We start from the raw sequence: 21,429 nt of genomic DNA, 5'->3' as shown, positions 1-21,429 counted from the left end.
AAGGTGCTCGGGGAGTGCCTCAACGAGATCTCCCGCGCGCTCCTGCAGTCCGACGTCCAGTTCAAGATGGTCCGCGACATGCAGACCAACATCAGGAAGATCGTCAACCTCGAGACCCTCGCCGCCGGCACCAACAAGCGACGCATCATACAGCAGGTCCCTCCACCTAGCTATCCATTCCTGCGCTAGTTCGATCCAGGGACGCGCGTGCCAGGGGGAACTGGGCGGGAGGAGGCTGATGCCCTTGTTTTTTTTTTCCGCGCTGCAGGCCGTCTTCACCGAGCTCTGCAACATGCTCGATCCCGGGAAGCCGGCCTTCACCCCCAAGAAGGGCAAGCCCAGCGTCGTCATGTTCGTCGGATTGCAGGGTCAGTCTCACTGACCAACCTCGCTTACCTGCTCTGTTTTTTGTTCTACGCCTGTTACCTGAATTCCACTCGCTACATGTGATTGCTTGTTATAGCTGTATATATCTACCAGTCTGCGTGTAGCATTGGTAGGCCACCTAGAATGAATGTGTCGTTTAAGCACCGGGGATGTGCTCATAGGTGTTTCATGTTATTCTGAATTGTGGTGATAGCCGAGCAAAATTGAATGGTCCAAACCTTGTTGAATTGAGGTAAATTTAGGTTATTATTGGGTATAGAATTGCGGTTAGGGTCATCAGTTGCCTTTCACTAACAGGAGCAGACCTTGTTTAGTTTATTGCTGTGGTCTAAGCATCTCATTTCTGTCTTGATATGAATGGCAAGGTAGGTACGTTGTTTTGTGGAGAACTTGTGGTGACTCAGACATTTCAGGCAGCTCTAGCTGTAGGTGATAGGTCGGATGCCATAAGAACTATTGCCATTTCCTGTTCAATCTTCTAGTTGTTTGTACCTGTGAGATCTCCCTCATTTTTTTTTTTTGAATTGAGGGGCGTACCCCCGATTTCATTTCATCAATGAAAGGAAACCGTAAAACAGTTTAACACACAAGTCGATGACCCCCAGACGCCCTACCATGCCACCTGGGGAAAGACAACTAGGAGCAATGCGGAAGAGGTAACCACGCAGGGCTCCCAAAAAGCATGAAAAGAAAGACTAGACTAGGAGTAGCAGGCAAACACAACTAAAACAACAATCAAACTAACAAGATCATCCAGAGTCCGTCCAAAACACCACGGCTAGCCAAAATCACACTACTCCAAGTCTTTTTGTCATTGGCGCCCAGCCTCTCCTCTTGTTGAAGAACCCGTTTGCAACATCAACCAGCAGCACTGCTACGGGACGAAGCGTCTGTTGCCCTTCTTTTTTCTGTATTCCAGACTGATACAAAATCTAATAAGAAATTTGAATAAACAGAACACTAGGATCATGCGGTTTGTTCATTGTTTTCCTCGTCTTTAATACAGTTACAATATACATTGATGTTAGATGCTCACTGAATGATGATATATTTCTGTAGGTTCTGGAAAAACCACTACCTGTACGAAATACGCATATTATCATCAGCGTAAGGGATTTAAACCGTCGCTGGTTTGTGCCGATACATTCCGAGCTGGTGCTTTTGATCAGTTGAAACAGAATGCAACCAAGGCGAAGATACCTTTTTATGGAAGGTTCTCTACATTGAAAGATTTAGCTGTTGGTTAAAAGCTTCTCTCCAAAATTTGCACTAAATAAAATTTCCGTCTTTGCAGCTACATGGAGTCAGATCCTGTGAAAATTGCTGTTGAGGGTCTGGAAAGGTTCAGGAAAGATAACTCTGATCTCATCATTATTGACACAAGTGGACGCCATAAGCAAGAGGCTGCACTCTTCGAAGAAATGCGTCAAGTTGCGGAAGCAACGGTATTTACACTGTCATAGTCTTGCACCATTATTTTTCCTGTAACATTGAGATTCTCACCCACCTTTTTTATGGTTCATTGCAGAAACCAGACCTGGTGATATTTGTGATGGATGGCAGTATTGGTCAGGCTGCGTTTGATCAGGCACAAGCATTTAAACAAAGTGCTTCTGTTGGTGCTGTCATCATTACGAAATTGGATGGTCATGCAAAAGGAGGCGGTGCACTTAGCGCGTTAGTATTACTCTTTATTTTATTTTTTCTTCCTGGTGCTATTTCCTGTATCGTGTTGCTTATGAGCGTTATTGTTTCCAAAGAATCTTAGTTAGCTTAGTTTGTTCATTGGTAAATTTTCTTCATTATAATTCTTCTTGTGGGATTTCCCCCCCTCTTGTTAATATGTCCTTTTAGAGTTGAATTTCATTTTACCAGGTTGCATTTCATCCATGTTATTTTAGTTCAACAAGAAAATGCTACTTGGTTTAGGATCACTTCAATCTGAATGTTTGCACATATGTTTAGTATCTGTGAAGCAGTTAAGATTGTTATTTATCTGCTCAGCTGTATTCTCAAATCCTGTTTTAGCTTCTTTTTTTATTGTGTTTTTTACAAGTAGGCGAGGATACCGTTTGTTAGAGTAAACAGGTGAAGAATCAGAGGGACCTTTTTTTTACATCCTTGCCTCTTTTTTCCCCAGGGTTGCAGCTACAAAAAGTCCAGTGATATTTATTGGAACTGGAGAACACATTGATGAATTTGAGATTTTTGATGTGAAACCATTTGTCAGCCGTCTGCTAGGTTAGCAACTACATTTAATATTGTGTGTAGCTTGGTGATTCTTCTTTCTAGTTTACCTAACGATGTATGTATTTGTCAGGTATGGGAGACTTGTCTGGCTTAATGGACAAAATCCAGGATGTTATGCCTGCTGATCAGCAGCCTGAGCTTCTGGCAAAGCTGGCTGAAGGAACCTTCACTCTCAGACTTCTGTATGATCAATTCCAGAATCTTCTGAAAATGGGTCCTATTGGCCAGGTTAACTATCTTTTACTCCCTTCTTTCACAAATATAATATGTTTTGGATATTTCAGTATGTACTACTCCCTCCGTCCCAAAATAAGTGTCTCAACTTTGTACTAGCTTTAGTACAAAGTTATACTAAGCTTGAGACACTTATTTTGGGACGGAGGGAGTACATACGAACTGAAATGAGTGAACAAACACACTAAAATGCGTCTATATACATCCGAATCAGAAAAAAAGTTAGGACATCTTATAATAGTGAACGGAGGGAGTAGTATTTACCATGTTAACATCTGATTAACCTACATTATATTGAGTATTTGGTTTCACACGAAGTCATCCAACAAGACAAGCAAGGCTCCGCAACTAGTGATATTATTTGTTTAAGCATGCATTGTCTTATTTATCTTGCAGGTCTTCTCCATGTTGCCTGGATTTAGTTCAGAGTTGATGCCAAAAGGACACGAGAAAGAAGGCCAAGCGAAGATTAAGCGATACATGACGATTATGGACTCCATGACAGCTGCAGGTGAGCTAGATTAGACCAATGCTTTCCTTTGTGTATCACAAGAGCGACGTTCCGAAACTTATCCCAACCCTGACCTACTTTTCAGAGCTCGACAGCACAAACCCGAAGCTGATGACCGAGTCGCGAATCATCCGTATCGCTCGAGGGTCTGGCAGGCAAATCAGAGACGTGATGGACATGCTGGAAGAGTACAAGCGACTAGCCAAGATGTGGAGCAAGATGAAGGGGCTAAAGATGCCGAAGAATGGAAAGATGAGCGATCTGTCCCAGAACCTGAACATCCAGCAGATGACCAAGGCCCTCCCGCCGCAAGTGCTGAAGCAGATGGGCGGCATGGGTGGCCTGCAGGCTCTGATGAAGCAGATGGGTGGCAAGGACATGAGCAAAATGCTCGGGGGCATGGGACTGGGTGGTGATTAAATCTGGCAAATATAGGTAGTTTCTTGTGGCATAGGTGGTGTGCTTGCTGCGCTGTGGAGTTTGCTATATTTATATAGATCTCTAAAGATTTCCATCCTGACAAAGATACTTCCCAACTCCTCAAAAAGTTATGTGAAATTTCTCTGCAACTAACATCTGCTAGGTCATCAAATTTACAGGTACTATGGCTTTTGTGAATTTTTCGTGTCATTGCGTTTCTCGATTGGCATACTTGTTTTCTGGATTATATGGAGGGCCTCTGAAGAGTCTGAAATCCAGAGTTAAAATTTTAAGTCCGAACTCTAAAATCGTTATGATGTTTAATGCTGCTAGTACATCTTACACCAGTAGTTATACTTTTCGGCGATTAGTGCAATGCGGAGAATGAAGTTCTGTGTGAGTCAGTGTATCGATAATTTCGACGCACTAATGTTTCAAAGACCTTTTAGGTCTAGATTTCACAGCACATGATTGCCTAATTAGTGTCAACTTTGAGATTGCCGTGCGATGTAAGAGACGTTTCATGCTGGGGGCGAAATTAGTAACAAGGACAGCAGCAAGGCACCATACTTTTTCCGAGGGAAACATAAACTTTACCTCTGGTACTGGTATGTTTAGTAAGGCACCATGCTTTACCATCTACTGCAAAATAAAGCACGCGACATGACACTAACTGCGCTAAAGAAAACGTAAAGCTACACACACATACACTGCACGATGCCTTTTAACTCCACTCAAGAGACACTTGTCGGATGCACACGAATTTCACAATTAGTCACTAGTCATCTCTAATTCTTTTGTGAAATTTGCCGACGGCCTTTTTCACTTTGAGAAAATGAAGGAGTTCATCCGCAAAAAATAAAAATAAAAAATGAAGGAGTTAATGAAATTTACTACTTTGAGAAAACGAAGGAGTTAATGAAATTTGCCGAGCTCGAAGGGTTGGTTCAGTGGCATTCCGTTACTGTCCAAGGGATGCCAACACTGTGGCGCACACGCTAGCTAGACACTCGTATGATTTTAAGTCGAAATTTGTTTTGGGAGGGTGATCCTCCAAGCCTCATTTCACCTCTTTTGTGGAATGACGTAACTATGTTGAATTTGCAATAAAGTGTGCCGGTGAGCATTCCCATAGAAAACGACTTGTTATGTTTAATCAAATCCTTTTTTTTTGCAAACATGTCTAATCAAATCGGAATATCTTGCTCGATGGAGATAGTTCATTTGCTAAATGGGAATTTATTTGTTTATATAGAAAAGCATGCCTTGATCTGTGTTTATCGAACCATTTTTACAAAGCGATGACACACGATTAGATTCATCACGGTGCCACAAATTACTTCTCATTTAACTAACAAACCCACATATTTCTCTCCATAAATAAGTCTGAACTCAATTTTTAAGTCTGAAATCCAGAGTTAAAATTTTAAGTCTGAAATCCAATCGTTGTGCCGTTTAATGCTATAACGTTTTACACCGGGAGTTCTGCTTTTTGGCGATTAGTGCAAAGAGGAGAATGATGTTCTGTGTGAGTCAGTGCACTGTACTGATAAGTTGGGCGCACAGATGAACTAGCATTGCAGGACTTTTAGGCCTAGATTTTACCTGATTGCCTAATTAGTGTCAACTTTGGGATTGCCGTGCGTTGTAAGAGACGTTTCATGCTGGGGGAGAAACAACAGTAAGGCACCATACTTTTTTTTTAGGGGAACACACTTTATCTCTAGTACTAGTATGTTTAGTCATCTACTGCAAAATAAAGCACGCGACATGACACTAACTGCCCAACAAACACTTGGGCAAATTTGACATTTGTAGGAATTTTTGGGACATAATATAATTATACTGGTTTCAGTGGCTCTAGCTAATTGTATATATGATAGAGTGAGGTGAAGTGTCTATTTTTGTGAATAATATACGTATATTGGCTTTAGTGTGATCCAAGTATTGTATCTACAATCATAAATGGCACAAGGTAAATCGAAGCCAAAAGCGATAAATGAATGGTGGATACTTGGGAACTAGACATTTTCTCCCGAAATACTAGTGTTATATTGTCTTTGTCATGTTCCAGCTAATTGTATCCGCAATGACACAAAGTAGAGCAAATCCAACGCATACCAGCTAACTATTTCTACAATTAGAATGCTAAATAGTAAAGCAAACGTTTTAGAGTAAATAATAACAAGAGAATAACACGCATCTGAACAAGTTTTACATTTAATAGGCATATCTAGGACATACCGGTGTTAAGTTAGCTTTGATTCGTTCCGGCTAATTGAACCCACAATCATAATAATACAAAGTAAAGCAAAAAAAAATCGTGAATAAGCAAAGCTTACGTATCATTTCATTGATTGAGAAAATTAGAATGAGTACAAGAGGGACAACACAATACATGAACGCAAGAAGGCGTGGACATGGTGCACTGAGCAGAGAGAAGGGGGGATGCTCGGCCCGAACAAAGGGTACGACACGGCTAAACCCAAGATGCCCCGAAGTAGAGGGGTAGGCCGAAACCAGCACAATAGCCAACATCACCAGAGCCAATCACGGGGACACCGTGAGCGATCAAGATGACGCCTTCAAGAAGGAGAACGACGCCATCGCCATCCGATCCGAAGAAGCGGACCAAGGGTTTCCCCTGAGCTCGAAGAGGGGCGTAGATGAAATCCATGGCAACGCCTCCAAGAGGGAAAACAACACTTGTGGGTGTCGCCGCTGCCAGCATCGGCAAGCCGAATAGGGCTTTCGCCCTGGCCCGAGTCCAAGCAATCTCATAGCCGCCAGGTTGAAAGTCTGAAGATGAGCAACTTGGGCCGCCGACCAGAACTGCCGCCTCAGGAAGGGGGTGAACGTGTTCTCTCTAATTGTAGTGTTTTAGAGTAAATGAAGACAAGAGAATAGCATATATCCGAGCTAAACCTACACGTAATAGGCATATCCCATGTGCTTGGGTGCATTCCAACTAATTGTATCCACAATCATAATGATACATAGTAAAGCAAAGCTGACGTGTTTCAGCTAATCGTATCTACAACCAGCACGACACATAGTAAATTGAAATGCTTCAGAGTATATAACAACGAGAGAATACCAGGTATCCGCACAAATTTACATTTAATAAACATATTGTCACAACCCTAGAAATTGCTTGTAAATAGTTGCATCAGAGAGCATCATGCATCATGTTAAATTCAAGAAATTTGAATTGATGAATATTTGGAAGCCTAAAAAAAATTAAATGAAGGGCAAAGGACCCGAAAAATTGCATTCAGTGTTCCACAATGCCTTTCAAATAGTTCTGAGAATTTTGGCAAGAGCTATATATCAAACCAAAATTTAGGAACATTTTAAGAAATTATTTTGGGACTCTGAATTTAAACCTTATTTAGGGTTCTTAGCCCTTCATTTAATTTTTTAATTCCTTAAATCAAATTGAATCGAAAGAAATTATGAGACGGAGACGCTCTTATATTATGTGACGGAGGAAGTAGTAGATTGGATTCGGTGCACTCTAGTTAACCGCATCGTCAGTTACAAGTATCCGCTTCATATAACACGGTAGTAAAACAGAATTCGTGTGTCACAGTATAACGGCAACAATGAGGTTTAGAGTAGTTTATGTCGAATTTCAAACACCTTCCAACCGCGACGCCTAAATCCGAGATCCTAATAAAAAAAACCACAAACCACATCGGATTCAAATCTCAAACCCTCCCCAAACCAAAAAAAATCTCCTCCTAGCCACCAACCCCCACCCATCCATCCATCAAAAAGGCGTCCAAAACGAAACTGCCCCGGATTTCGTTCGAAACCGTAAAACCTTTTCCAGAAACCACCAAAAAACCACAAAACAAAACAAAAACCCCGCAGGGACAGGGAGGCTCCTGGCTCTTCAAGAGGGGAGGGCCCCGCGCCACAGTCTCAAAAGAGCCCGAGCCACCCTCCTGCCCCCAGCCGGACCCCGCGTGTGCCCTCGTTCGCCCCGTGCTCCTCCCATGGAGGCCACCCCGATCTCCGTCAAGCCCCCCTCGCCGCCCCCGCCCCCGCCCCCGCGCCCGCACCTCACGGCGGCGGTGCCCCTCTCGGCCATGGAGCCCCCGCCCTCGCCGCCGCCGGCCGTGGCGGCGGCCCCGGAGGGCCCCGAGGCGCTGCCGGATCCCACCAGCATGAACCAGCTCGCGCTCGCCACCACGCCCAAGAGGTGAGGTCCCCCCGCCCCGTGCCCGGCCGTGCGTTGCCGTTCCCCGGTTCCGGCGTCTCGCCGGCTGATCTGACTGAGGCGGGCGTTTGTTTTTTGGGCAGGCAGAAGGTGGAGGACGCCGCGGATGGGTGCAAGCATTGCGCCTGCAAAAAGTCCAGATGCCTGAAGCTGTGAGTGAGCACTCCCCCTGTCCCTCCCGATTACGCCGCGATTTCGCCGCCGGGCCCTAGGATGTGCCCTGTTTCGCCTGCTCTGCGTCGGGTTTCTTAGACAGGGACGGCCGATTTTGAAATGTTGGGTGCCCTGCGGTTCCGCTGCTCAGATTCGCTTCCGTTTAGGTGCTGGAGAGGGGCATCTGCGCGAGGGCGGGATGGTTTAATCCTGTCTAATTTGATATCATATCCTGGTCACATATCTGCTTCAGTTTCAAAAATCCCTTCGGTGCTGGGTTCTCTAGTGAACTGGTAGCTGGTAGCACCTTGCCTCTCGTAGTATGCAGTGAAAAATTCAGGAAATTATTCTCCTGATATATGTGCTTGCTGCAGAGGTTCCCAAATTCAGAATTAGTTTTTCATGATGGGGAGTGCATCACTTGTTTTAGCATTCGTTTGTGCGCTATTTACTACGATTCCGCTTCGTAAGTTACCTCAGTCCCTCCTTTGAAACATAGCTCATGGAGCAGCTTAGATATGTGTGGCTGGACTAACCAGCTTATAATGTGTTCCCGTAGATAGATAAAAAACGATTCGAGATCTTGCTATGGAAGTGTTTTAGGATTCCAAGTCAATTTTTATCTACTGGGACACATTATATTGGTGAAAACGTTTATCAGTATATGATGATTTGTTTAAATGTGGATGGGTTCCTAGCCCAGTGCCCCAGTGGTGGGAGTGCAGTGGCACATTTGCGCCCGGCGCGGATTCTATCCCAGTGGATGTCATTTAACCATCCTGGTTAATATCGCGGGATTGAACTTGTGTCTCACGAAATTCCTTCTTAATTAAAGAGCCGCAGGGGCTCCTCCCCCTGCTGGTCTAGTTTTTTCTTTAATGATCGGTTTAAATGAAATCATATCTATACATGCCTGTATCTGCCGATATCTTTTTTATGAACTAGGATTTGTAACAATGCTCTGATGAACCATTAACATAAATCATGATTATCTACGTATGCAGGTATTGTCCATGTTTTGCCGGTGGAGGTTATTGTTCTGAAAAATGTGGATGTGTGCCATGTTTCAACAAGGCTGATTTTGCAGAGACAGTTCAGACCACTCGCAAGGTGCTACTTTCACGTCAGAAACGGATGTCTCTGAAAATTAATAGAAGACTGGAGGCTAATGCTGAAACTATGGTTGTTTTCTTGACTCAGTTAGACGATGATGCATTTTTTTTAAGTTCCCTTTGGCTCATAATAATAATTTCCATACTATGTCTTTGTCACCTGCAGGAAGACGCACACAATTCTTCTTCTTCAACCCCACCAAGGCGAGGTTGCAATTGCAAGAAATCAAGTTGCCTAAAGAAATACTGTGATTGCTACCAGGTTCCATCTTAGCTCCAAACACTTTACTATATCTTTGGGCTACAAATTTGTTCTCAAGTTGATTCGTGTGAACAGGATGGGACTGGATGCTCCTTATTTTGTAGATGCGAGGATTGCAAGAATCCTTATGGGAAAAATGGTTAGTACGGAATGCTTGTGATAATTTCCCCTTTCAATGAAACCTGTGTAAATATCCCCTTGTGCAAGATCATCGTGTGCTGGCTAATTACTGTCTCTCCTGCTGCAGAAGGTTTTATGGCGGACGAAAGCAAACGTTTTATATACACCGGTGCGGATCTGGACCACAGCGAGGACGAGCACGACTTCATCGTGGAGCGCTCGCCTCGCCTGCAATCACCCATCTCAAAGGAGTCCTCTTTCCAGCACACCCCGCCTCGCAGCAAGGCCTCGAGCAGAGACACGCACCTGCTGCCGCAGGTGCTGTCGCAGTGGCAGCCGCGCTCATGGCAGCAGTCCTCGAAGAGGCAGGGCAACGACCACCGGGCGGTCGACGACTCGGGGGACAACCACAAGAGCTCGAGCCACGAGTGGCAGCTGGCGAAGCACCAGGTGCAGGAGGACGCCTACAGCATCTCGCGGTGCGTCCAGATCCTGAACGGCATGGTGGAGCTGTCGCAGGTGGAGAAGTCGGTGGCCCCCGACGTGTTCCTGCAGCCGGGCAACCGGGAGATATTCGTCTCCCTGGGGCTTGACGTGCGCGCCCTGTGGCTCAAGCGCAAGATCCAGCACCTGACTTAGGGCAGCGTTTTTTTTCTCTAGTGTTGTTGGCCTCCGGGTGGGAGGTGGGGGGAGCATTGGATGTTGCGTTTATAGATGATGATGGTGATGCATGGATGCCCTGCTGGCCGGCTGAAATTCGCAGGATGCTTAGGGTTTTTTCTTGTATACTGAGATGTGTATCCCGGATCTGCACCGCCTGTCGTTGTAGAGAGCTTAGCGGCTGAGTACCTGGCGACATGTTGCAATAATTGATGATTTGTTATTATGCACCTGTAGCTAATGTGATGTGCCTGAGATGAGATGCTGTCTGGAATTGCAAGTTCTCCGTATGGAACAGGTTATCTCCAGCAGAAATAGGGGATCGGAATTGGTATTTCTCTTACTCCCTTTCTTCATTTTGTAAGTCATTTGATACAACTGAAATTTAACTGTTTTAGATTTCATTTGATACAACTGAAATTGAACTGTTTTAGATATTGTCTAAAACGTCTTACAAAAGCGAACGGAGGGAGTACAACGGTGGAATATATGCGTCAAACAGAGCTAGGAATATTCTCGTGGTCCGGCAGGGTCCTAGGAATATCTAGGAGAGTTCCTGGCCTCTATCCCAAAAAAGAATTTGCTCCCTCCGATTTAAATTCAATTAATTTGGATTGGACGGAGTGTGTGAATTGTAACAGGATGTGTACTAGGAATGTCCTTTTCTCGTGTATCAAGCAGGGCCTGGAGTCCCATGCAAAAAAGAGGGCCTGGAGTTCCAGAGGTCCACCTATCGAGACCAGACCATGCAGCGTTTCAGAGGTCCGGGAGTCTGGCCACCATGGAGCGTTTCAGAGGTCCAGGCGTCAGTCCAGGAGAACCAAAATAAGCAGGAAACTTCAAATGCAAAACAAAATGATGGGGAAGCAATGAATCATCTAGCAAAACCTCAGCTTCGTCGAGGTAACCAACGCAGCACGATTTTATATCTCGATTTCATTACAGAGGTCATAATAGGTCATACGAGCTTTATTACGGCACGGCGCATTCTAGTACAGAATAGGGACCATAAATCTTGCGCTCAGTACATAGTTTTGAACGGTCATATTGCTTGCATGCACCAAGCGGGAGCCTCGCCGCGTGGTTAGTTTGCTGATTCATGAATCCAACTGAAGCTCAAGCTAAAATAGAAACACAGAAGCAGGAATTAGGAGCACATAAACAGTGCCATTTAATTCAGAGTTTGGGTGGGAAGCACCATACCTTAGCCATGTCACATTCTCAATTGCTGAGATGACAGATCAGTTTCCCTTGACAACTGACGTCAGTGAGAAACTTAGCAATCAAGTGTTTTCTGGTACGCAACCTGCAGGTAACCCAAAGGAGGTTACGCAACAAATGTAACAAGCCGTGCCAAAAATAACCGACAAATAGAAATCCTTTATCAGCAGTGTTTCTCAGCTGATGAATTTCTCGGTTGTATATGCCTTTTTTTAAATATAAACCAAACACCGTAGTGGCTAAACACACCAAAGAATCTATCAGCAATCATCAAGAGCCATGCTTATACACAACTTCAACCCAACTATAACAGCAGGCCATGTGGAAAGCACCACAAGTTTAGTCGAGGAACTAAAATTTACTGTATAAGTATGGCATCAGTCGACCCACTAATCTTCAAAATCAAATCGTAAAAGCATAATATATCGACAGAGGATAAACATACCGAGGTTGAATCCTTCAGCAACTCCCTGATTGCCATTGTAGCATAGGATGATGCAGGTAAAGTAAATGCTAATTTCACGGCCAGTTTGCTTGGCAATGTATCTGAGCTGCCAATAGACTTGTTTTCTTCTAACCTAGTTTCACTGGTTGGCATGGAGGTCGCCAATGGCTCTTCCATCTTGCAATCAGGTGGATTGGAGGCGGAATTTTTACTAGATGCAGCAGGCTCATTAGCTACCTTTGCTTCTGTAAGCTTGCCTTTAGAGAGAATATCCAAATCGGTTTCTGCTAAAGATGCACTGTCATCTGTGTATGTCATGAGTTCCCTGCAGTCATCGAAGCATTTTATCAAAATGGTGATAAGAATTAATACATGGCAGTGTTACTCCTCTAAAATAACTCATGCGGTCAGATTAACACTTCAAGCAAGCCCAAGGGATAGAGTTAAGAGAATGATTTTGATGGATTAACACAGTAAACTATTGATGGAAATACGCATACCACTCAAAATCAATAGGCTTCTGGAACACCCGACGGTAACCTCCTTTCATGCTTGTAATTGAGAACTCCCTAACAAATGGTGTTTGCATCATATAGCGCAAAAATTAGGATATGATGTAGCAGTAAAACAAGCTTGTGTAGATGTAATGTATATGAAATGATTAATACACCGCAGAAGAAAAAGAAAATTGTCATTGCACAATGCATTAGGCTGCACTATTTACAGCTGCCCTTGATTCAAGGACTATGCATAGCTAGAAAGAATTCTGGGAGCTATATGAAGAAACTTACTTCACACCATGAGCATTCTCTGTCAAGCTAATGCCATCCTGAAACATGAAATTCAAAGTAACATTATCATTCTCGTCATGGCAGAAGCCACTAAGAAATTGTGTGATTCATAACACATTTGCTAATAAAACCAGTGATATTACAGTATGGCAGCTAATATCCACAAAGGAAAAAGGGTAAATCAAACATATTTTAGTCAGCATAGTCCAAAGGCCACATCATTGCAATATCTGATTCAATGAAATAGGAACTGGGAATGCTTGTAACAGAAATTCAACAATGCACAAGTTTTGACCATACCAAACAAGAATCTCTAAATAAACATGAAATATACATTGCAATATACTATTTACCTTTTTAGCCATTTCATGGTAAATCTCAGCAACTTCATTCCCAGGGAACAATGCTTGTGAACTGTGTAATAACAATAACAAGCTGAATCTTTTTGTTTTCTTGACAAGTGGAATCATGACAGGAAAAAAATGAATATATGAACAAGGGAATTGGTCATTTACCCAGGCAAAGGAAGGACGACATCTTCAAACGAGTAGATCCCTTTCGATAAATCTTCAGAATCAACTAGCTACAAGAGAAACAAAGGTGCAGGGATAGGCATATGAGAAGGAACATTTTCTGTGTATGAGCATGTAGATTTGTAGCAAACCTTCACAGACTGGATATTTTCTTCTGGAATTGCTTCAGGACAAATATCAATTTCAGAAGAATTTGTAAGGCCATCAACTTCTGAAGTACCCACAGAAGTTGCTTCTCCAGGATGGCTTTCTTTGGTATAGATTAGATCACCTTCTACGACCTGTGAAATGCCTGTCAAATCACCAGTTAGAATATAAAAAGGGAGCATGAAGTCCACCATAAAAACCTCACGGGATAACCCACCTCATGAAATAGTAACGGTTAGCCCAAAACATCAAATTGTACAATGATTCAATTGAAACTGAGTAACTGTACAAGGACGAAGTAGACTGACCATACTTTTCAACTCTCATGCTGGCAGCATGATTCCAAAGGTAACTTTGGTAAGAATGGACATACCTACAGAAGCCAATCAGTAATCAGTAATAAGTAAAAGGACAGAAACAAAGTATGAGAATTATTCAAAAAAACGCAGAAAAGTGAACAGCAGACATATTTCGATTTAGCAAGTGATATGTAACTAGAGTAGCAAAGTTGACAAGCAAATGCACAATACTGTTGACTAACATGTAAAATGGATGTACTACTTACATCTAAAGTGACCGATTATAAAGAAATATATATACTTACTAGAAAACAATTTTCTGCATTCCACAATTATCATATTCTTGGAGAAGAAAACCACCAATGTTGTTTACTTTGAAGTAATCAGTTATATCAAGAAAAAACAATCCGTACAAGATAAAGATATATGGCATACATCATTCTTAACGGTCTTGGTATACCCTTTAATGCTTGTAGATAGTTATCAGGGCATTTCCTCAAACACTGAAGCTGAAAATAGTACATGGATGGATATTAGTTTAATTTCCACAAAAAGATGTGCGTTTACAGCAAAGATCACAAAAGGCGCACTTATTCATCTAATACAAGGATATTTCGATGTAAATGATAAAGGACTACACTTACAATAGCCTTCTCAGCCACAAGATGGCGAGGGAAGTTCCTCAGAGCCATATCAATATCACCATGTTGCTTGTAATGTTCACGCACCTCCTTTATGTCATCACGCTGTTCGGAGTATCGAGTTATGTTGAACAAAAGTTGGCACAGCACAACATGCAAATCCTAATTAGATACAAACAAACTAATTTGAGGATATCTCCTTCCCTTGGATCAAGAACCAAGTTTACAGCATTTTTCCATTCTCCTCTAAGCAAAGCAGCTCCAATACGGTGGGTTGGTACTGAACCACTTCCAAAGCGCTAACCAGACAAAATAGATAAACTCAATAAGGTTCAGAAATAACAGCAAAGTAAATTCTGGAGCACGAGCAGAAGTTCCTAGGTTTGTACCTGCAAACCATAATAGTTGATAAAGCCGTTCTTTCCTAAGCCATCCACAGCAGCCTTTATCATGTCTTCCGATTCTGCAACAACGCCTCTAAAGAAATGCAGGTAAACATAAGTTATCAATTTTCTCAGTTTTGTTAAAGCAAAATATACAAGGTTCCATGCATGTGGGCTAAAGTAATATACTAATACTACACCACAAAGGGCGGAACTATAGAATAATTGATAGTGGCGAGGTAGTGTGTACTGTCTACTGTGTAGATGCAAATCAAATCAGGCCTACAATAGCTTTAAATTTTGTGTTACACTTTCAGAAGAGCATTGGAGCAGGAGCGCTTCTATATACTAAATTATAGGTAAAAAGGAGAAAATATGATACCTCAGGGTAATGGTAAACCGATTTCCCATGAGCTGACCAAGACCAAGTCCCTCCTTTACATAACTAGAGAGGATAAGTTAGTTGCTAAAGTATCACTTAGGACAGTAATATTCCAGTGATTCTACAAAAATTAATTGGTCACCTACCAGAAGTTTCCAACTTTGATGCCATATAGTCGCTTATTAAGTGCAGCAATTTTATTTGCTGGTACCTTGAAAACGGTAACCTAATAGGAAAAGAATTAGATCAGTAGCCAAGGCAATTACATGCAAAGGGTCATAACCATGAAACAGGAATTATAACCAAATCTATCAAATAGCCAGAAAATCATGAAACAAACAACATAACCTAGTTGATCAATGATACTAATAATACTATCTAGAACGAATGCATATTAAATTTTACACGCAATATTGTAGAACAGAGCACCTATCCTTTACTTAACTGGTCGTAACGCCATAATAGCTATAGATAAAATCACCTAAAGTATTTTTCTTCCACACCCATGTATGGAATTTTAGCCATTTTATCCCCAAAACGCAAATCCATGATTACATGAATTAAATTTAGAGAGATGGTTTACATAGGAGTAATAAACACCTGTTGCGTCGTAACGGCACGTTTATCCTTTGTTCCAGAAAACCCAAATGAGCGTGACTGCAAAAAGCATAATCAAGTCATTACTCGGTTGGCAAAGAACAGATAATGAATGATGCCATCAATGAGAGAAATAGCAACCAAGATGTACCTGTAGTCCTAACATTTTTCCTATTACCCCCAATGCATCTTGGGTGTCCTTGTTTTCTTTGCAAAGGTGAAACCTGATCAGTGTCACAGAATGGTAGCTCCAGTTACAGAACTAGTTAGCAGCAAAACTAGACACGACGCAAACATTACATTTATATTCCTTACTACAGAAATATAGAGGCGTTGTTAAGCCTGTGAACTATGTCAAACATGTGGAATGAATGTGTTACAGTGCAAACACGAATAATAATTTAGGACAACAGATGATCAATTCAAACAGAATCTCATCACCTCAGGAACTTCCCAGCATTAGCTGGCCAACTAGACGACCCTCTACTGTCAAATGGCCTGTCGTCTCCCCAATCAGAACCATTCATGTTCTTCCTCTTCCTTCCTCTGCCGCCACCACCCCTCCCACCACCGCCCCGCCCGCCACGGCCCCGCCCTCCTCCAGCTTCAGAGCCCACGCGTACCCTGATGTATTTCTGAACCCCATCGCTGTGTTCCACTGTGTCTGTGACCAAGAACTTGAAGTTTTTCTTGAAAAAGTTGTGCACCTCCTACAAGCAAATAAACGGCTCCAAATCAGACAGTTTCCCCCAAATTCAACCACACAAAACAACCAGCACCACCGAACCAAACCCACCGATCGATGGGCCTTGTCAGCATCCGGCGAGAGCATAACCGGCGAGAAATCACCCTCGCCGCCGGCCGCGACCTTCTCGAGAAGCCCCCTCAGCGCATGGCAGTCCGCCTCACCGCAGAGCTCGCCGAACAACTCGAGGGCCTTGGAGTGGTCGGCGTCGGCCGCCGGCGCCGCCTTCTCCTCCTCCTTGGCATCCACGCACTGCAATGCACGAGCCGTGGGTGAAACCGGGACCGGGCGCGCGGAATCACCGAGCAGGCGTCGCGGGGAGGCGCGAATACCTACCTGGTCGGGGAGATCGAGGGAGGTGAGGCGCACGACGGAGCCGTCGCGGGCGACCTCGTGGACGATGAAGTCGGAGTAGCGGTGCTTGAGGACGCCGCGGAAGCCCGGGAGGGCGGAGGTGAAGCAGGAGATGCCGACCTCGGCCTCGGTGACGGAGCTCGAGCGCGCCATGGGAGCAGCAGGCCTGATTTGGGGGCTAGGGTTTTGGGAGGGAAATGGAGGAGAGGGTTTAGCCGGGGGAAAGCCGCTGGCTGTATCTCTGCCAGGTGGGGCCGCATCGGCCACTGGCGACCTTCTCTGCCGTTGGATCATCATGGATGGGCTAGATCAATTGAATGACAGCCAAACAAAACTAAGATGCAAAACAATATTGTCCCTTTTTTAGTTTTTTGGGTGGCCACAAATGCCGGTTTATCGCTCGAGGGATTGAAATCTGATCATCATTCAATGTAACTATTTGTACTTTAATCATTTGATACTACCATGGAAACCCGGTTAGAGGTCCAACATGCACTTTCAACAGGAGAAGGCTCAAGGGCTCATCTGAGGTGAAGTGTTAATAAGGATCATCACCTGTTGCGAGCACACAAGGACCCAATTATGTGGTCAGGGATGCAAATTTGAAACCTTCAGGGTATCCTCCGACCTACTGTTCAATCAAATGAACTAAGTTTCAAAGATGAAGTAAATTCTAAAATTTTATTTCATTTAATTGAACAAAAGAGGGTTGGAGGGTACCCTCAAGGTTCTAAATTTGCATGCTTACATGCTGTAAAGAGGAAGTGGTGCAAAATGTTAGGTCAGAACAGTCAAACAATGTCCACTAGCGACGAGTGCAATGAGGTATGCATAGGTACTGGGAAGAGCAGGGACTTTGCGACACCGGGCGCATTGTGCAGTACACACCACATAAATTGATGTTTAATACAATGACAGAATAAGAAAATTAGTATATCAAAAAGTTTCTCCCCGAAAATCGGCAATGTACCAGGTCCGTGTTCATTCAAACATTAATGCATGAACAACAGGAATATAACACTGCAGGAGTAGCATAACAGCAATCGATCTAGTGCCCCAGATTCTTATGCCGGATACAAAGCTGCAGCTTCAGAATAGCACTATCTTATCAGTGGGCAGTCTAGCTGATGATAAGGAAAAAAGAAGAGATGGTGTGTGACAGGTAGACGCATCCAATTGTCAGACAAAAGAAAGCTTCGACAACAACAAGATCAATCAAATCGAATGTCCATTGTTGGCCACAAGAAAGCTTTGAGAACAACAGGAGATCAAATCGCTTTCGCGGTTTCCGCAACATACAGTGCGACCGGGCCTACTTATTTGTGTGCTTGCAACTCAAAGCAAACCTAGCAGGCATCCAGGTCCCTGCATGGGGGAGGCTTTGGCTCGCCTAGCAAGGTGGTCATCCCTCCAGCAGGACCACAGTTTTTCCGCTCTGGGTTCTGGGTGCCACGCTGCAAATGTTTATCAGATCGTCAGAACAGGTGTATATTGGAATTAGACCAGATAAAACATGTGGCCAGACATAGTAAGAGAATCTTGTTAAGTTGGGCTAAAGCTTACAGGGGGCGTTTCTCCTCTTCTAAGCATTTCAACGAGCTCAACGACTCGCTTGGGAGTGAGGTCTTCCTGTGAAGGGCAAGTAGAAAAAAAGAAGCTCAAGTTACATCAGACGGAAAAGTTTACTTTCAAGGCCTCTTCTATTAGCAAAAGGCATGCGAGTTTTAACAAGCCACCCTGGTAGGCTAGCAACTTTACGTCTCTAGTGATGCAGTAGTTCTATTGAATGGAAATTTAGTTTCAAAGATAACTACGGCAACATTCCACCTTCTATAATGTCCCCAAAGAAGAAGGTACAGTACAGAGCCAACAAGCAATGACATACAAGTTTAGTGTATTGAGTAGACAAGTTTTGATCTATGCATATACATGAATTTAAAGGTAAACAACTGTTCAAACATGCAACCATTTGTCATCACATCAACCCTTTCCTAACAATATACTCCTATACAGTGATTATGTTATTCCATCATCCAACTTTTGTTTCTGATCAGGCTGAACCAATTGTCGTATAAGATGTGTCATGCTGTTTCTGGCACAATTCCCACCACATTATGCCAGCATAAAGTCATTGGTACTGACTATTACCAGCAAGTGCAAGCACTAAAGGATACAATTTAGGATAACAGAATAGTGAAATGTTGAATTGCATGATTATCAAGAGCAAAATAAACTTACATAATAATTGTATGTGTAACCATCTGAACCTTTGGTATAGTCAGCCACAGCAATCATGGGAGCATTCACACAGCAACCCTGGGAACACACGAGCAGAAGGTGAATAAAAGTGGTTTTAAGGATAGATCATGACCAAAGATTTAAAACCGTTCATTACAAACATACTACAGACCATTCCTACAGTTATATATTGGAAAGTGTAAACTCAACTAAAAACAAATATTTAAAGATCATGGTGTTACCATGCATTCCATTTCCCCAACAGAAAATAAACCATCGCTTGTCACCTCTGCAAAGGAAACAAAAATGTATTACATCACAGAAACAGCAAAAGAAGCTCTTGCTCAGAGGGAAGTTTGCGGTTAACAAATCTACAGATATCAGAATAATTACACAATACACAAACCATTCCGTTTAACTCCAAGGTGTTTTAAAAGGGCATCTTCAATATCACATGAACCACGAATCATACAAGGTGTAGTTCCACACACCAAAAGGTGATATTTTCCCACCTACATAGCATGACACGACTTCATGGTAGATAAAGGTGGTAGTAATGAGTACAGAGTAGGCAGTCATGCATCAAGGTACCTTGGTCCGATTGAACATTGAGTAAAATGTTGCAACTTCATAGACCCTGATCGGTGCAACCCCAACTATTTTAGCAATCTGAAAAAAAGACATTATTGTTATGAACACCGAATATGTGAAGTGTTCACTTTTCCAAGATAGAGGGGGAAAACAACAGAAAAAATAAAAATAAAAGCATAAAATATATTAGACCAGTGTATAACAAAGACTATGATACTTGAAGAAAAATTGTGAACCTAATAGTCGTGCTGAGAAAGGATGTGCTCCAGCTTTGAATGCATTATATGTTAATATGCTCTATCAATAATATGAGCTGCCAGATTACACTAGACTTCCATCAAATCAGCTTCAGAAAAGAAAAGAAAAGAAAAGAAAAACATGATCGTAAGAGATTTCAACTAGTATGTCGACAAACAAACATGTTCTTTCATATTTAAAAGTAGGGACTCCATGTCTCCTAATAAGGATAATTTTCTTGATTATCAAATCCAGAATAAATTTGTAGTTACCCAATGGTTATAACTGCCACTTCCAAATGCTTTGTTCCACAAGATGTAACTTGATTGTAAAGTGTCAAAATTAAAGACCAACGAACCTGTGCAAGTCATAAGCTAAACCGGCTACTCAATATGCACATGACATCTTTCTGTGCACCTATACGGACTTTAATTAAGCGTTCCAGGCATAGTGAATGGACAGAAGAGTATGCAGAAAAGGACATCATATACAACAATAAACAAGGGACAATAAGGTTTTTGCATAGTTTCAACAAGTACAGGTAAGATACAAGTTTTTAACTAAAGAAGGTACATTAACTCGTAACAATTTCACCCTATATATGGTAACGGAATACAACATAACATGCTGATGTTGGAAGGTCACAACTTAGCACAAATTTTAACTTACAGCGTCCATTGCTGCAACCGGGACCCATCCACCATGCTGCTGCTGTGCAAGATCCAGCATTGGAATAATACCAGATTGCTTGTAGTTGCTTGGGTAATGAGATAGGATTTCGTTGACCTGCAACATTACAACCGAAAATTAGTCCAGATGATAACAAACTTGAAGCGTGTCAGTAGTCGGATGAGCCATATTAACTGCATTCATTAAGCCCATTTCTCCTGTACGAATGGAACATTATGACCCATAGTTCTGTTACAATTGTTCATTCAGGATCAGGAATAAACGATATTAACAAGACTGGCCCATTGCAATAACGAAAAAAAGGGATGTTAAACTGAAGACTATCATTCAAGAGTATCTATCTAATGGATGAACATCACATTACCAGTGCAAATGCTACCCTAAGAACCATATCCGAACATCTGAGCACACAATTTAACAAGCTATGTCACAGTTATTTCAAATCCAGCCAATTGACCCAACAGTCCTGCCGCTACACACGCATCGCAGACCCAGACCGGGGGAAGAAGATTACCTTCTCCATGTTGTCCTTGGTGAACTCCCACGGCATGTTGGGGTTGTTGTCCGGCGAATCGATGTGCTACAGAAACAACAAGACATATAAATCTAGCTCAATCGTCGGCGGCGGCGAAACAGATCAGACGAGCGGAGAAGCGGATCCGAGAGTGCTCACGTAGTTAAGCGCGGAAGAGAAGGCCCTGGAGAAGTAACCCGTGGCGGCCGCGGCGGCGGGGGAGGAGATCTGCAAGGAAATTTCGGCGAACGGGATCAGGGGATCGGCTCGGGGCGAAATGGAGGGGA

General features: G+C 43.0%; 4 protein-coding genes across 6 annotated transcripts in view; 2 read left to right on the top strand and 2 right to left on the bottom strand.

Moving 5' to 3' along the window:
• LOC123182565 (signal recognition particle 54 kDa protein 2) overlaps positions 1–4,000 on the top strand; it is a gene marked incomplete in the record, with an annotated part of 13,651 nt that extends 9,651 nt beyond the window's left edge. Inside the window, 9 exon segments of the mRNA XM_044595185.1 lie at positions 4–156; positions 269–368; positions 1,447–1,600; positions 1,682–1,832; positions 1,916–2,064; positions 2,528–2,628; positions 2,708–2,865; positions 3,268–3,382; positions 3,468–4,000. Of these exon segments, the coding sequence (XP_044451120.1) occupies positions 4–156; positions 269–368; positions 1,447–1,600; positions 1,682–1,832; positions 1,916–2,064; positions 2,528–2,628; positions 2,708–2,865; positions 3,268–3,382; positions 3,468–3,802 (1,416 nt within the window).
• Positions 4,001–7,731: 3,731 nt separating this feature from the next.
• On the top strand, positions 7,732–10,594 carry LOC123182562 (protein tesmin/TSO1-like CXC 3). 2 transcript variants are annotated; one of them, XM_044595181.1, is made up of 6 exons: positions 7,732–8,009; positions 8,111–8,179; positions 9,185–9,362; positions 9,459–9,554; positions 9,630–9,693; positions 9,805–10,594. In XM_044595181.1, the coding sequence occupies exons 1-6, from the start codon at positions 7,804–7,806 to the stop codon at positions 10,311–10,313; spliced, it is 1,122 nt and encodes a 373-aa protein (XP_044451116.1). In that variant the 5' UTR covers positions 7,732–7,803; the 3' UTR covers positions 10,314–10,594. The 2 variants fall into 2 exon arrangements, with proteins under 2 accessions (XP_044451116.1, XP_044451115.1); XM_044595180.1 differs by having other exon boundaries at positions 7,735–8,009; positions 9,802–10,594.
• A 596-nt stretch (positions 10,595–11,190) lies between these two features.
• On the bottom strand, positions 11,191–17,090 carry LOC123182561 (pseudouridylate synthase 7 homolog). Of its 2 annotated transcripts, XM_044595179.1 has the most exons (20): positions 16,855–17,090; positions 16,570–16,770; positions 16,215–16,483; positions 15,925–15,997; positions 15,777–15,833; positions 15,323–15,402; positions 15,177–15,239; positions 14,801–14,888; positions 14,608–14,710; positions 14,415–14,518; positions 14,206–14,279; positions 13,780–13,844; positions 13,456–13,616; positions 13,307–13,374; positions 13,145–13,205; positions 12,792–12,829; positions 12,501–12,569; positions 12,001–12,325; positions 11,538–11,640; positions 11,191–11,455 (listed from the first exon to the last, which is right to left on the bottom strand). In XM_044595179.1, exons 1-19 carry the CDS (start codon positions 17,023–17,025, stop codon positions 11,611–11,613), a joined length of 2,100 nt encoding a protein of 699 aa, XP_044451114.1. In that variant the 5' UTR covers positions 17,026–17,090; the 3' UTR covers positions 11,191–11,455; positions 11,538–11,610. The 2 variants fall into 2 exon arrangements, with proteins under 2 accessions (XP_044451114.1, XP_044451112.1); XM_044595177.1 differs by having other exon boundaries at positions 16,570–17,087.
• A 694-nt stretch (positions 17,091–17,784) lies between these two features.
• LOC123182563 (NADH dehydrogenase [ubiquinone] flavoprotein 2, mitochondrial) lies at positions 17,785–21,370 on the bottom strand (the record flags this gene model as incomplete). Its single annotated transcript, XM_044595182.1, is given in 9 exon segments — positions 17,785–18,326; positions 18,436–18,501; positions 19,111–19,188; positions 19,353–19,399; positions 19,517–19,622; positions 19,702–19,779; positions 20,608–20,724; positions 21,143–21,208; positions 21,302–21,370. Coding segments are annotated over 9 exon segments (735 nt in total), but the record flags the coding sequence as incomplete, so codon positions are not given.
• Positions 21,371–21,429: the final 59 nt, after the last annotated feature.

This window comes from Triticum aestivum, chromosome 1D (genome assembly GCF_018294505.1).
Source record: "Triticum aestivum cultivar Chinese Spring chromosome 1D, IWGSC CS RefSeq v2.1, whole genome shotgun sequence".
NCBI lineage: Eukaryota > Viridiplantae > Streptophyta > Magnoliopsida > Poales > Poaceae > Triticum > Triticum aestivum.
This window is presented reverse-complemented; position numbering and strand designations above follow the sequence as displayed.

Coding starts and splice junctions, on each gene's coding strand:
- LOC123182562 (XM_044595180.1), top strand. CDS start 7,804: ATGGAGGCCACCCCGATCTCCGTCAAGCCCCCCTCGCCGCCCCCGCCC. Junction 8,180..9,184: donor AAGTCCAGATGCCTGAAGCT/GTGAGTGAGCAC, acceptor CTACGTATGCAG/GTATTGTCCATGTTTTGCCG. Junction 9,363..9,458: donor AGGCTAATGCTGAAACTATG/GTTGTTTTCTTG, acceptor TGTCACCTGCAG/GAAGACGCACACAATTCTTC.
- LOC123182561 (XM_044595177.1), bottom strand. CDS start 17,025: ATGGCGCGCTCGAGCTCCGTCACCGAGGCCGAGGTCGGCATCTCCTGC. Junction 12,570..12,791: donor GAGAATGCTCATGGTGTGAA/GTAAGTTTCTTC, acceptor ACCATTTGTTAG/GGAGTTCTCAATTACAAGCA. Junction 12,326..12,500: donor AAGCCTATTGATTTTGAGTG/GTATGCGTATTT, acceptor CGATGACTGCAG/GGAACTCATGACATACACAG.